Below are 15,748 nucleotides of genomic sequence, written 5' to 3'. Positions count from 1 at the left end.
AGCAAGATATTTAATCTCTCTTGGCCTCCACTCGCTCCTCTGGTTAGTGGGAGAAAGCATACTTTGTAGGATCCCTAGGAGAACATAACACGGTTAAATCACCAAACAGAAGACCCCCCACACAGGGCTTGTTCTGGGCTGAACGTCGAACGTTAGAGGGAAGGGGACAGACGCAGAGGGAAAAGTGAATAAAATTCTGTCCCTGTTTCCAAAGACCCCAGAATCTAGTGGGGACATAAGATGTGGTGGTTTGAATGCCTGATGCTCTTTTATGCCACTAAATTTGGGGTGGTTTTTTACCAGTATACGTAACCCAGCACGTGCGTATCGACCTAGCTCAAAGCCAGGCGGGAGGTGATGAGTCAGAGAGGAACAAGAAGTAGATGCAGTGAGTCCCCCGGAAGTCTGACCAGCCCACCGGTGCCTGGCAGATGGTTCAGACAAGCAGCAGGCCCCAGTGCCCTGGTCGCCCCCAATTATAGGGGTGCACGTTGTGTTTTATGAATGCCCCCACTGAAGGCCTTTTCTGTGGTCTGAATGTTTGTGTCCCCCCCAAATTCACAGGTTGAAATCCTGGCCCCCAAAGATGATGTCAGGAGGTGAGGCCTTTGGGAGGTGATTAGGTCAGGAGGGTGGACCCCCTATGAATGATTAGTGCCCTTAAAAGTGAGGCTCCGGAGAGCTTCCTGTCCTTCACCATGTGCGGGCACAGCGAGAAAGTGCCATCTGCGAACCAGGAAGAGGGCCCTCACCAGAATGGGACCATGCTGGCCCTGAGACCGTGACCCCGTTGTTCTCAACAGGGCCGGGTGGTGGGTGGGGGGGCCCTCCGCTCCCTTCTTTTTGTAATCCCTCTCCTGTCTGCACCTTCTCCCCACTTCTGAATCTTCCTTCGTGCCAGTAAAGTATTTAAGTGTCAGGAGACCAGTTCTTGACCCTCTTTTGTGAAATTTCTGCATGGGGTGGGGGGGTGTCTCTGGACGGTAGCATTTTTTGTCTTCGTGCTTCCATCAAAACCAAGACAGGAAGAGCCTCATTGTTGACATTCTATATGTTCACACACCCGTTTTTTAAAAAAGACTGGAAGTAAATAAACTAAATCTAGCTATGACAGGTTTACAAATGATTTTCTTTTCTTCTTTAGACTTTGCACATTCTCCAATTTTTCCTAGCAACCATTATTACATGGACCGTCAGCTGAAAAACAATGACAGCCTGTTTTGAGGGCAAGATCCTGGCTCTCCCTGGAGTCCAGGGAATGAGAAAGGGATCGGGAGTGGTGAGGAGGAAGAAACCAGGACATCTGCAAAGGACTGGGTCTCAGGCTGCAATGTGACAGAGGGAGGGCCCCAAGGGAGTAGGGCTCTTGACTGTGGGACAGCTCAGGTTGCTGCTCAGATGTTGGGAAAGCAGCTCCCCCTCAGGGACCTCGACCCTGCCCCTGCAGCAGCCCCACGTGGAGCAGTGAAATCCACTAGCATTTCTGGGGGGGCAGAGATAAATGGTCAAGCCCCGTGCTTCTCCTGTTCCACCTTGGACTTCCAGGTCAGAGAGTTTTTCCTCTATCATTTAAACAGGTACTCGCTGAGATCATTGCTGTTTTCAGGAGCGCACCCCCGCCCAAGATTTGAGCAGAGCCTCTGGTGTCCATTCATTCATTCACTCACTCATTCATTCACTGACTTCCATGAGGCATCTTCTCTGGGCCAGTCCTATTCTGATACAGAGATGCAAATCTGACTGTGACACGATCTGTTGCCTTCTTAGACCTCACAGACAATGAATGAGAAACTCCTGGCATTCCGGGGTATACCATGCAAGGTTTTCACACTCCTTAAGTCCATGCAGAGGCCTGAGGACAAGAAGCAGCCAGATGCTGGAGGGGAGCGAACTCCAAGCTAGTGGCCGAGCCCGGCCTGCCGCCAGAGCTGCCGGCCATCGGTCCCCATCCTCTAGGCTCTCAGGCAGTGACTCCTTTAAGGATCTCAAGGTCATTTCTATCTTTCCATTATGCAGGATGTTTCCTGTGGGAGAAAATGGTTCCTGGCACACAGGGACCCCACAGACTTTGTGTGATTCAAGAAAATTTGAGAGTATGTGCATGTTTTAGGGAGAGTCCAAGGCTTTCTTGGGATACTGTCAGGACCACAATGCAAAAAAAAAAAAGTTTAAAAACACTGATTTAGCCATATTTACACATTTAGGGATAAATAAATAGTGTACAAACTGTCTAAAGTAATACGATAGAGTAACTCACACTTACATTGCACCCCCTGTTGCCGACACTTACTCGAAGCACTTTGTGGACACGAATTTGCTGACTTCTCATGACAAGCCTGAGACTTGGAACAATTATCGCCCTCAGCTTACAGAGGAGAAGCAGAGGAAGTGACGCAGCTGGTGGCGGGGTGGGGACTGAGCCCCCACAGTCCCTGCTCTTCACCAGTGCAAGAAGCCAGGAGGAAAGAAGGAAACACAGTGGAACCCGAGGTGGAGCCCAGCACATTTGGGGATGCCCGGTCCTCTCACGTCTGCCTTTCCAATTAGTGATTGTTCCTGATTTGGCAGGAGAGGAAAGTGGGTTTCAGAGAGGTGGAGTGAGGTTCACCAGCTCAGCAGCAGCACTGTCTATCTGATTTCAAAGCCCAGCTCCGTCCAGAGCATTGCAGGGACAGGGTCCAGGAGCCAAAGGGCAGCCGCCATGTGTTCACACTGGGGTCAGGACGCCTGTCCTTCCAGCTGTCCCAAGCACACACTGTCTCCTGCAATCTGCTGCATTGGGCTCTCACTCACTGCAGAAGCCAGACTAAGGAAGCAAAACCCAAATTGCTGACTCTGGAAAGGGAATCATTGATTTCCACACTCACGAACCGGTAACCACCTTGCCTTCATTCATTTACTCGGTGACTATTGACGGAGGACCTCCTGTGTGCCACACGTGTTCTAGTAAGTTGGTTGCAGCTGAGGACAAAACCAGAGCTGATATTCTAGAGGAATGGCAGATTTGTCCAAGGAACATGGGCTTCAGTCTAACTCTGGAATCTGAGCTAGCAACTTCTCTGGGCTTTCGTTTTCTTATCTGTAAAATGGGATAAGGACAGTCCTGCTGGGGGCGTGTGTGCATGTGTGTGGTGAGAGAGGAGATGCAAGTGGGTAATAGCTCTCGCTCTCACCGGGCACGGCAAGTTCCTCTCTTGCCCTGGCGTTGATGCATTTCTGTCGTGTGAACTTGGACACACCCCTGAACTTCTCAGAGCCCAACGACAGGCTGGGATGCAGACCCCAGGCCAACTGTGCTTCTAGCTTCCCTACCATTCTGCTCTGCCCAGCTCCGGGCTCGCAGGCCAAACTTGCTGCTCAAGTCAAAGCCCCAAGCACCTGGAGACACATTCAGAAAAACGCACTAGAGGAAGCCTGAATGTCAAGGGCATCTCATTCAGGACACCGAGGGCCACGTCGCTTCCTTCCCCATTGGGCTTAAGAAACAGCCACATGTCACCCACATATTCAACCGCCCCGGAATGGTCCCAGGGTGCCCAGGCTCACCGACCACTGCACGTAAAGCAGCTTCAAGATCCAAAATTAAAAAGGAAGTGTGCAATTGGATTCCTGGCCCACAGAGGGGTTTGCTCCCACCCCATGCCACCCTTGCCCCTGGGATGCATTCTCCTTGAAGGCCGACACGTGGTCTCTCAGAGGGTTCCATCACTGAATCATGTACCTTTATTTTTTTATTTTTTTTAAAGATTTTATTTATTTATTTGAGAGAGAGAATGAGATAGAGAGAGAGCATGAGAGGGAGGAGGGTCAGAGGGAGAAGCAGACTCCCTGCCGAGCAGGGAGCCCGATGCGGGACTCGATCCTGGGACTCCAGGATCACGACCTGAGCCGAAGGCAGTCGCTTAACCAACTGAGCCACCCAGGTGCCCCGAATCATGTACCTTTAAAGCTGGAAAGTTCCTGAGCAATCACATAGTCCAGGATTGACAACTGGAGGCCCAGAGCAGGATCCAGCCCCTCCTGATGGGTCCTGATGGCTGCAGAGAGCTAACCCTCTCCAGTCCCACATGCCTACCATTCCTCATTATGTGACCCTGGAAACAGTCTTCCCAGGTTTGTGAAGGCACTGAGGTTTGCTACCCCTGGTCTGGTCCATCTCTTCATTTTATGAGAGGTGGTGGGGGATGGGTTGGGGGGCATGACAAACCCAGAGAAGGGAATAGATGTGTCTGAGTTCACATGGCCAATGAGGGGCAATGTGGAGACCACATCCACTAACAGGCCCCCTGGGCCTCAGGGGGAAGCATGTGCCAGGCAAACCTTAGTGCATGACACAAACAGCAAGGGGTGAACTCTGTTGGAGTCCCCCCGGACAGAAGGGGAGTCATCCCCGGAGGGGTTGAGCCAGCTTTCAGTGAAGTTTCTCTGTGTTGAGACTCCACGCTGAACCCATAGGTCTGTTCATTAATAATTACCTAATAGGGGAGGTGGTAGGTGGTGCTGGTGGTGCTGAGAAGTTCTGCCAACCTTCCTGGGCTTGATAAATCCAGGCCATGTTCCTGGGTTCCTCTAGCGCTCAGACACCTGCCCGGGGGACCATACCAGGACCGACCGTGAGTAACTCTCTGAGGGCCGCAATTGAGACTTGAAAGGGAGGGTGACCAATCTTCTAGTTTGCCCAGGACTGGGAGTTCTGCAACATAAGACTTTCAGTGCTAAGACTAGGAAAGACCTAGAGGTGACACATCCTAAGGCTGGAAAGACCCTACACATGACTGCATCAACCTTCTCATCACACCAGTGGGGGACCTGGTGTCCAGGCCCAGAAACAGCCTCCCACAAGGCCACACATGACTTAGGACCCAGGTCTTCTGGCTCCTGATCCAGGTGCTTCTGGAGGGTGCCTGACAGAGGGGAATTCTGGGTAACTCGCTGCAAAGCCAGAGAGAAATATGCATGTGAGGGTTAGGGCGGGAGACGGTATTATAGCTTGGTAGGAAGCCATGCTTTGGGGACTGGCGTTAAGTTGGTGAGTGAAGTGGACGCTCCAACTCCGGGGTAGAAAATAGAATAGAGGGGAGCCTGGGTGGCTCAGTCGTTAGGCGTCTGCCTTCAGCTCAGCTCATGATCCCAGGGTTCTGGGATCGAGCCCCGCATTGGGCTCCCTGCTCCGTGGGGAGCCTGCTTCTCCCTCTCCCACTCCCCCTGCTTGTGTTCCTGCTCTCGCTGTGTCTCTCTGTCAAATAAACAAATAAAATCTTTAAAAAAAAAGAAAAGAAAAGAAAGTAGAAAGACCAGGTAGGAAACAACAGTGGTCTAAGTCAGGGCTCGGCAAACAGCGGCCTATGGGTCAAATCTGGCCCACTGCCTATTTTTGTCTTGCCCCTGAGCTAAGAATGCAAGATATAACATAAATATAAGATATAAATATAAATACAAAATTCGTAAATGGTTGAAAAAAATCAAAAGGAGGACAATATTTTGTGACCTATGAAAAGTATATGAAATTCATATTTCATTGTCCATAAATAAAGTTTCACCAGAACCCAGCCACACACAAGCCTGCTTTGTGGGTGGCCACTTTCCAGCCAACACAGCCAAGTTGGGCAGCTGCAACATGACCATATGGCCCACAGAGCCAAAGATGTTTACTCTCTGACCGTTTGCAGGAAAAGTTTTCTGACCCGTGGTCTGGGTGAACGACACTGGAGGCCTGAGTGAGGGTCATAGCAGTGGAGAGGCTCGGGGGTTGAGGAAAGAGCCTTCCAGACATGCAGAAAGATAGAATGAGTTAAGGGGATGGAACGCCAGACACAGGTTAAGGATGACAACCTGGTTTGGGGCTGAGAACCAGAGAGTAATGGTAGATCCATTTGATGCAGCAGAGCAGATTTGGTGAAGAAAATAGAGCACCCTATTTTGGGCAAGTTAAGTTTACTAGGAAAAGAGACCAATCCTTTTCCTGGGACTTTGGGCAGATCAGTTTTTGAATGTCAGTGGCAGTATCTGTATGGAGCGTTGGTAGGAATGCCAGTTCTACTGACCTCTACCTAGGTAAGAGGCTCAAACAAAATGACATTAAAATGATGTTGTAAACTGTAAAGCACACCATGGATGTCGGTGGGGTAGATGCTACAGTAACCTTGGGTCACTTGGCTGAGGGAATAAACATGAAAGGTAAAAAGAGCCCCAGGCTGAGTCCGGAGACTTTGTGCCCTAGCTCAGATACTTACCAGTTAGGTGACCTGATTAAGTCATTTTTGGAGTCTCTGGGATGAGAAAGGAGGCCGGTGCCTCGCGGAGCTCAGAAAGATAGAAATGCAGGTAGGTGGGGGCACGAGTGTGCTTTGTTCATTTATTTATTTATTTTTTTAAAGATTTTATTTATTTATTTGAGAGAGAGAATGAGATAGAGAGAGCATGAGAGGGGGGAGGGTCAGAGGGAGAAGCAGACTCCCTGCTGAGCAGGGAGCCCGATGCGGGACTCGATCCCAGGACCCTGGGATCATGACCTGAGCTGAAGGCAGATGCTTAACCCACTAAGCCACCCAGGAGCCCAGTTAAAATTGTTTTTAACTAATAAAATACAGCATTATACAGCATTAGATAGTATTTAGAAAACAGAGAAAAACTCATAACTCTAATCTACTCCAACTGTAATAATACTTACATATTTCCTGCCAGTCTTTTTTTTTTTTAAAAGGTTATCAATTTTTTTTTTCTTTTTAAGATTTTATTTATTTGCAAGAGAGACAATGAGAGACAGAGAGCATGAGAGGGAGGAGGGTCAGAGGGAGAAGCAGACTCCCTGCCGAGCAGGGAGCCCGATGCGGGACTCGATCCCGGGACTCCAGGATCATGACCTGAGCCGAAGGCAGTCGCTTAACCAACTGAGCCACCCAGGCGCCCTGCTTTGTTCATTTAAAGCACTGCCACAGAATATCATCTCCACCACACGTTGGGAAGGTGCTGGGTGTTTTGCTAGACTGCCACAGGCCCATCTGCAAGAGTTCATGGTGTCACTTATCACCCTGGGGCCCTGGCCTTGCCCGACTTCTCAGTAGGGTTGGGTGATCTGCTGGGGAATTGCCTAGGCACTCTCTTTCCTCCTATAGCTGTGAGAGTGCAGAAGATGCATCTTGCCAACCACCTGCTCCTCCTTCTGGTCGGACTGCTGGTCCTTTCTCATGGTCAGCTGCACCCTGAGCACTATAGCCAGGGTCACACTGGCAGCCCCCATCAGGAGGCTCCAAGCACAGGTGAGGGCTCCCCCAGCCTCAAGATTGCCCCGGGGAATACAGCCTTTGCTCTCCACTTCTACCACCTGATGGCTTCCCAAAGTCCTGGCAGCAACATCTTCTTTTCCCCACTGAGCATCTCTGCCTCCTATGCCATGCTGTCCCTGGGGGCCCGCTCACACAGCCAGACCCAGATCCTTGAGGGTCTGGGCTTCAACCTCACGGAGCTGTCCGAGTGCGACATCCACCAGGGCTTCCAGCACCTCCTGCACACTCTCCAGCTCCCGGGTGACAGGCTGGAGATGCACATAGGCAGTGCCCTGTTCCTGAGCCAGGACCTGCTGATCCTTCCGGAATTTCTTAATGACAGTGTGGCCTTCTATGAATCCAAACTCTTCCTCACCAACTTCCACAACTCTGTGGGCACCACCCAGCTCATCAATGACCACGTCAAGGAGGAAACTCAAGGGAAAATTGTGGATTTGGTCAGCCACCTGAGCACAGACATCACAATGGTGCTGGTGAATTACATTTACTTCAAAGGTAAGAGTTGGTTTGTTGGTGCATCCTCTATCTTCCCTCTCCTTCTGATTTATGGATGGATTAAATATTTAAAAAAGAGAAAGTGGATGGATGGGGTCAGAGAGGGTCAAGCAACCCTTAGAATATTCATGTGAGAGCATCAGATATTTAAGATTGTGTAGTATTGAGGTTTCCTCATACCTTTAGACATATTTTCTTATTTATTTTCTTTGTAACAGTAAGGTATGAAATGCACAAATTGAAATGCTGGATTCATATCAAAGCTCTGTCACTTACCAACAATGTAAACAGGGCAGGTTGTTTGCTTGAAGTAAGGATAATAAGAGTCCCTCCTTCAGAGTTTTTATTTTTTTTATTTTTTATTTTTTTTTAAAGATTTTATTTATTTATTTGACAGAGAGACACAGCGAGAGAGGGAACACAAGCAGGGGGAGTGGGAGAGGGAGAAGCAGGCTTCTCGCCGAGCAGGGTATCCGATGTGGGGCTCGATCCCAGGACCCTAGGATCACGACCTGAGCCGAAGGCAGACGCTTAACGACTGAGCCACCCAGGTGCCCCCAGAGTTTTATTTTGAGGATCAAATTATGTCACATTTTTGTGTGTACTCCTTAGAAGAGAGCCTAAAGGGATAGGCAAACTACCATCTCTAGCCACATCTGATGCATTACCTGCTTTTGTCAATAAAGTTTTATTGGCACACAGCCATGCCCATTCATTTATGTATTGTCTCTGGCTGCTTTCACACAGCCACAGAGATAAATAGTTGCTATAGAGCCTAAAATATTTGCTTTCTGGTCCTTTGCAAAAGAAGTTTGTTGACCTTTGACCATTATATATACTCAATAAATAATTAGAGTAATCGTAATTAATCTAATGATAACAATGCTCATTTCGAAGACCCTTGAAAACACATAAAGGAGGTGCCTGGGTGGCACAGTCGGTTAAGCGTCTGCCTTCAGTTCTGGTCATGATCCCAGGGTCCTGGGATCGAGTCCTGCACTGGGCTTCCTGCTCAGTGGGGAGCCTGCTTCTCCCTCTCCTCCCTGCTCGTGCTCTCTCTTGCTATCTCTGTCGCTATCTCTGTCTCTCTCAAATAAATAACTAAAATCTTTAAAAATAAAAAAAATTTAAAAACCACATAAAGGTATAAAAGAGAAATAGAAATTACCCATAATCCGCGCCTGGGTGGCTCAGTCGTTAAGTGTCTGCCTTCGGCTCCGGTCATGATCCCAGGGTCCTGGGATCGAGTCCCACATCGGGCTCCCTGCTTGGCGGGAAGCCTGCTTCTCCCGCTCCCGCTCCCGCTCCCCCTGCTTGTGTTCCTGCTCTTGCTATGTCTCTCTCTGTCAAAAAAATAAATAAAATCTTTAAAAAAATAAAAAATAAAAAAAAAGAAATTACCCATAATCCTACCACCCTGAGGCAACCAGTGTTAACATTTTCACCTAATTCATTCCAGTCTTCCATTCACACACATATATTAACAGTTGAAATCACAGTGTGGGGACAGATTCGTACAGTGTGTATCATCAGTGTTCCATCAGAGGAGAAAGGGGATTGCTATAGGAATTGGACCTTGCACAATTGTGTGCAAGTGAAGGCCTGGAGGAAACAGGGTTGGAGGGACAGAGTGAAGTCCTTGGTGCAGGTGAAAGTTTGGAACTTATTAGGGATCTATATGCCAGGCACATCCAGCCACGACAGTGGGTCCATGTAGGGGGAGCTTGTGGAGAGGCCCATGCTGGGCACCCAGTGGCAGCTTAGGGACACGTTGGTCTGGAGGGCTAATGTTGGACAATGAACTTGGAGGTCAGCATGGATGACCTGGAGCACCACTAGGTCTCCATCTAGGGCTCCACTAAGTCTGTCCATCATTTCATCTTCCTTCCTGAGAAGACCTTCAGCGTGTGGTAGTTGTTTCACATCTACCTCCCAGTCTCACACTTGTAACCACCTTGAACCCAGAATCTATAGGGAACAGATTCTGGGAAACAGTCCCAGACTAACAATCCAGCCAAATTGGTCATCACTTGCATTTTACACATGGAATTATTCATGCACCACTGAAAACTTTTTCAAAAACCTTTTTAATTCTGCAATGACCATAAACTTATAGGAAGTTGCAGAAATAGTACAGAGAGATCCTGTGTACCTTTCATCCAGTTTAAATAACATCTTACATAACTGTCATACAAAAGCAAAACCAGGAAATTGACATTGGTGCAATCTACAGACTTTATTCAGATTTACCAGGTTTTACATGCATGTGTGTGTGTGTGTGTGTAGCTTTATGCTATTGAAAACTTTATTTAGATCTCACTTTAATGGCTACACAATATTCTACAAGCCATTCCTTTTGAAATATAATTTAAATGTATAGTATATACCATTATCTTACCCAAAGCCCTGACCATAAAGAAGGGTTTGGGTGCTCTCTTCCTGAAAGAGACCTAGCTCCAGCTGGGTTAGTGTTGTTAGCCTGAGAATGAGAGGTTCTCCAGAAATAGGAAGGAGATAGAGACATCCTGCCCTCTGACACATCTGCCCAACCCTTTGGGACGTAAATTTAGCCCCAGGCCTCACTGTGGGTTACATGGTGAGAGAGTGGAACTATTGTGGCTTACCTTCAAAACTGAAAAGTACCTAGAAGAAAACAAACAAAAGATTCACAGGATCTCTGTAGATAAGATTATCTTGAGAGATATTAAAGTAGACTTAAATTTTTAAAAATACAGATATACTATGTTCATGAAAAGGAATACTTAATATGTAAAGATATAAATTCTCTCATGAATTAATCTAAATATTTAATGCAATCCCAATCAAAATCCTAACAGGTTTTTTCATCCTTTTTGGTGGCAGTTAACAAGCTGATTCTAAAATGTATATGGGGTGCAAAAGGCCAAGAATAGTTAAGATGGGAAAACTTGCTTGCCAGAGCGTGAGACTTATCATAAATCTATATTAATTTAGGCTGTGTAGTACAAATAGACAAATGGGACAGAATAGTGAGGCCAGAATAGAGCCCAGAAATTACCCCATGGAGAGATACATGGACATTTGATATTTGTCAAAGCTGGCATTCCCTCCTCACCACCATGATGGAGCATTGGGGAAAGAGTGGATTTTAAAAAATGGTGCTGGGACAACTAGGTACCCACAAGGGGAACAAAATGGGTTTGGACCCCTCCTTTCAACCAATAATAAGCATTTATTCTAGGTGGAGTATAGTCCTTTTTGCAAAAGGGAAGACTAAAGCTTCTAGAATATCATATAGGAGAGTATCTTCATGACCTTGAAGGGAAAGTGGTCCTAAACAAGACACAGAACACCTAACCACAAAGGAAAAGACTAATATGTTCACTGCATTATGGTTAAGAATTTCAATCACCAGAACACACCACTAATAGAGTGAAAAGGCAAGTCAGAGAGAGAGACAAGGGATTTGCAACTCACGCAACTGATAGACAACTAGTGTTCAGAAAGAACTCCTGCAAATCACTAAGAAACAACCCTACACAAATACAGGGGAAAAACATGAACTGGCGCTGACATTTTTAAAAAAAAAAGGACGTTTAGCTGGTCAATAAACATACAAAAGATTGCTCAACCTCATTTTTAACAAAGAAAGTACACTACAAAGTTGTAACAAGCTACCACTACATAAATATCAGGTTGGCAAAAAAAAATGTAAGTGCAGCAATGTAGATTAAATGGTGAAGACATGGGGCACCTGGGTGGCTCAGTTGGTTAAATGTCTGACTCTTGGTTTCAGCTCAGGTCATGATCTCAGAGTCATGGGATCGAGCCCCGTGTCCGGTTCCATGCTCAGTGCGGAGTCTGCTTGAGATTCTTTCTCTGTCTCCCTCCCCTTCTGTCCCTCCCTGCTCACACTCTCTCTCTCTCTAAAGCAAATAAATAAAATCTGTTTAAAAAATGGTGGAGACATGAAACAATGTTGCTGATACCCTCTTGTATCTCACATTTTAGAATCTAAATGAGCCCTGAGAGATCCATTTCTTAGGCAGGTCAAAGTTTGAAGGATCTAAATGGTACACCGTGATGGAATAGTAAGTTGTGCGTCTCCACGACTGTAGGAGAGGCATTCCCTGGCTGGACGGTTGGTTTGTTGGTCTACAGGTGCCCTGTGCCTTCCTTCCTTCTTCCCTTCAGCTCTGTGGGAGAAACCATTCATTCCCTCGATGACCACTTCCCAAGACTTCTATGTTGATGAGACTACAGTAGTCAAGGTGCCTATGATGCTGCAGGACACGCAGCACCACTGGTATCTTCACGACAGATTCTTGCCCTGCTCGGTGCTGCGGATGGATTACCAAGGAAACATGACGGCCTTTTTCATCCTTCCTGATCAAGGGAAAATGAAGCAGGTGGAGGAGGTCTTGACTCCAGAGATGTTAACAAGGTGGAACAACTTGCTTCGGAAGAGGTAATCAATGTGACCCGTTGTGCTGACTCTGCAAGATTGCCCTTCAAATGGACCCTTCTAAGGAAAGCCAGTGCCCCACATGGGGATGATTGCCAAATTATGAAAGCATTCTTATTTGCTTTAAGACTTTCCATGGGTTTCCTTAGATGATGGACTCTCCTGTTACATCTGAAATCTGATTTTGCCCCTATCAGTGAAAAGAGAACCAGACTAGGAGTTAAGAGTCCTGGTTCTAGATGTAGCCCTTACACTGCCCAAGACTTGGGTGAAGTGACATTGGCTCTCTGAGGGTCTGCCCAACTGTGCAGTGAGTGGGTAGACCTCTGATCAATGTGCCTAGTATAGAGGGACTTGAAAAAAACTCCATACACCCATCCAAGGAAGTAGCAAGGAAGTTTCCTATCACCCTGGGGCTATGAGTGGGAAAAATTTCCAACCATAGATAAGGGTCTCAGCCTAAGGCCACAGGTGGATAGAAAATTCGCACAGCTCAGGAGATAGAGGAATTCTAGCCAAAGAAATCATCTGGTCCCAAATAAGTGAAAACCATAGGACCCCAACAGAGGCGAAGGCAAAGCTACCACACAGGGAGACTCGTATCTCCCTGGGCACCTGGCATGTCCCCAGAAAGCCAGCTCTGTTGAAGATGAGCTCCCAAGGGAGGAGGTCCTGCAGACAGCAGTCTTGAGGGCAAAGGCACCTGGCGTTAAATTCCTGGGAGCACTGAAGCAAAGTCAGATGGAGTGAGTGGGGCCAGTTGAGAGGAGCACAGAGTGCTGGGGTCCCTCACTTGTCTAACCCCATGCTTCCTTCAGGTATTTTTATAAGAAGCTCAAGCTGCATTTCCCCAAGTTCTCCATTTCTGGCGCCTATCAATTAGATCAGATTTTGCCCAAGATGGGCTTCATGGACCTGTTCTCAGAGCAGGCTGACCTGTCTGGCATCACCAAAGAGCGAAAACTGCAGGTGTCCAAGGTAAGTCATCCGTGGTCATCAGTGCCTGGAGACTTGGTGGGGAACTTCTGCCCCTTGGGAGCTGCTGGGTGGTGTTGTTCTCTCTGCCAACACATGAAATCTCAGAGCCTGGGTTTCATTCAACCACCCACAGAGATGGGCATCTGGGAACCAACCCACCATGTATTGGCATGGTACTTGGCGCTGGGGATATGTTGTCCACCCAGTCTGTGTCCTCAGGGAGCTCTCACAGCCAAGTGAGCTTCATAGATCACAACGGAAGGTGATAAATGCATTGATAGAAATAGAGGGAGGATACAGACCAGGCTGGGCTGGGTGTGTGTGTATCAGAGGTCTTTTTGACGAAAGAAAGAGAATTTTGACTTCAGTTAAGAGGACAAAAGTGCACTCCAGGGTAGAGCTTTGAGTTGCAGAGTTGAATTCCAGAGTTGAGGTCCTCCCCTTATGGCATTCAAGGGTGAGTGAGTGTCTGGATTTATTTTCCTCATCTGTAAAACAGCCATAATACATCAACCTTACAGGGTGGCTGTGGAATTTAAAAAGAGCCCTAGGCACACAGTAAGTCTTCAGTTGCTGATAGAAGTAATTGTTCCTATAAATAAGGTCTTCCAGCTCACAGATCCATCCAGTGTAGACATGCTTTCTGTGAGATCCCGCAACAAGTGGTTTGGCAAGCAGTGACCTGCAGTGTTGATCTCCAGCGATCTCTGGTTCTTCCAGTCTTCCCCAAGTCCTGATTCATGTTCTCTCGGAGGTAACACTTGTGATTTCCTTCCCAGAGTTTCCACAAAGCCATTCTGGAGGTGGATGAGGTTGGCACCCAGGCGGCAGTGGCCACTGGCAGCTTTATCACCTTTATGTCTGCCCAGCACAATCGCAGAGTCCTTCGGTTCAACCGGCCCTTCCTCGTGGCGATCTTTTCCACCAACACCCAGAGCATCCTTTTCCTGGGCAAGGTTGTCAACCCCACGAAGCCATAGCCCTCCCAGAGCTGGCTCTTCTGTTACAAGCAGGAAGGTGTGGCCTGGGGGTCTCAGTGTGAGCAGCTCCATGTTCAGAGTGGGGGACGCAGAAGATCCTGAGAGTCCAGGGCAGAAGCTGTTGGCGAGGGAGAGGGATGTGGGTGGTGTGAGATACATGTGAACTGGACACCCAGCTCCTCAGGGCAGATCATCTCACCGCTTTGAGCACCGCCCTGGAAGGTGGGAGAAACCCTGCCAGGTGGTTGAAGGGATTAAACACAATGATGGCTATGAGGAGCTTGGTTTGGTGCCTTGCACATAGTAGGTACTCAATAAATGTATCCCTATTCCCCATCCCTTTGGGGTTTGCCCTGCCCTGCCCTGGCGTAGCTGGTCCCAGACATGGGGGTGAGATGCTCCAAGTTCCAGGGGGTTGGCAAGGTGTATATGGAAGGGGAAGAAATGTGGGCAGCCGGCTGTCCCCGGCAGGGTGGATGCCTTGTTTCTAGAGCAGGGGCTCTGAAGACCTTGGCTGGGAGAGCACCAGTCAAGGTGGCCGCCATAGCGACCTAGTGAGGAAGACCCAGCAAGACGGGCAGCACCCCCCAGGGGGGCACAGGCTCTGCCTCCTCCTTTGACCGTGGAGATGTGGCCGGTCCAGCAGGTTCAATGGCCATGGTCACAGATGCACCGCAGAAGAAGGAAGAACATGCGATTGGAGCCTGGGGGCCTATACTTACATCCTGCCCTTTTGCTGATGTGCTCCAGGGCCTCTGGCCAATCTCTTCCCTTCTTGAGGCTGCTTCCTCACCTGGCTAATAGGGGCTTACCCAGATGGTCCCACTCAGATGTCCGTAGTATGTGGGGTGAATTCTCTGCGCGGGGTCCACCCAGAGTCTTAGAGAAGAAACCTCTATCCCTCCCACAGGAAGAGGCAGGCCGACAGATCCTGGCTGTGTTTGTCCCAAACCTCAGTAATATATGGCAAACGCATTTCCCCAGGCAGGGCTCTGGGGGTGTTCTTGTTGGTCAGTTGCTGTCACAAACCCAGATTTCCACTGGTGACTGGAGAGACAGGCTGTGGGCCACCTCCAGCATTGAGATGACTGATCCAGAGTTACAATGATCCAGGCTTTGTGTGACATGGTCCCTGGCCCACGTCATGCTACAGGTACAAGAATAGGTCATTGCGGGAACCCAGGAAAACAATATCCAGGGCAAGAGACAGTCTACTGGCTTATGGTAGGAAAAGCTGTTGCAGAAGGAAGCTAGAGAGGGTGGGAAGGGGAGATTTTGAGGTTCTCTCCCCTGGCCTCTAAAATACAGCCCTGAGCTGGACAGGACAACCTGGGACAACACTGGTAAAGGAAAGTCCCAGAGGGGGAAAGTGCTGAGCTCATCATACCGGCCCTGAGCTACACCGACAAGGCGCTGGAAATGCCACAGGACCCCGCGCCCTCCCATGCTCAGAGGAATGCAGACCCTCCTTTCCATCCCCTGGTTTGATTGGCTGAAAAGCAGCTATGTTACTGAAAATATTGGTCCACTTCCCCCTGCACCTGTTGAGAAGAAGTTGAATTCTG

General features: G+C 48.4%; 1 protein-coding gene across 1 annotated transcript; it reads left to right on the top strand.

The window, feature by feature from the left end:
- The first annotated feature begins 4,507 nt into the window (after window positions 1–4,507).
- On the top strand, window positions 4,508–14,462 carry SERPINA4 (serpin family A member 4). The gene is made up of 5 exons (XM_006743573.3): window positions 4,508–4,613; window positions 7,116–7,781; window positions 11,955–12,228; window positions 13,044–13,203; window positions 13,983–14,462. The coding sequence occupies exons 2-5, from the start codon at window positions 7,133–7,135 to the stop codon at window positions 14,181–14,183; spliced, it is 1,284 nt and encodes a 427-aa protein (XP_006743636.2). The 5' UTR covers window positions 4,508–4,613; window positions 7,116–7,132; the 3' UTR covers window positions 14,184–14,462.
- The last annotated feature ends 1,286 nt before the right edge of the window (window positions 14,463–15,748 follow it).

This window comes from Leptonychotes weddellii, chromosome 9 (assembly GCF_054177405.1).
Source record: "Leptonychotes weddellii isolate Sample4059 chromosome 9, ASM5417740v2, whole genome shotgun sequence".
Classification (NCBI taxonomy): domain Eukaryota; kingdom Metazoa; phylum Chordata; class Mammalia; order Carnivora; family Phocidae; genus Leptonychotes; species Leptonychotes weddellii.
This window is presented reverse-complemented; position numbering and strand designations above follow the sequence as displayed.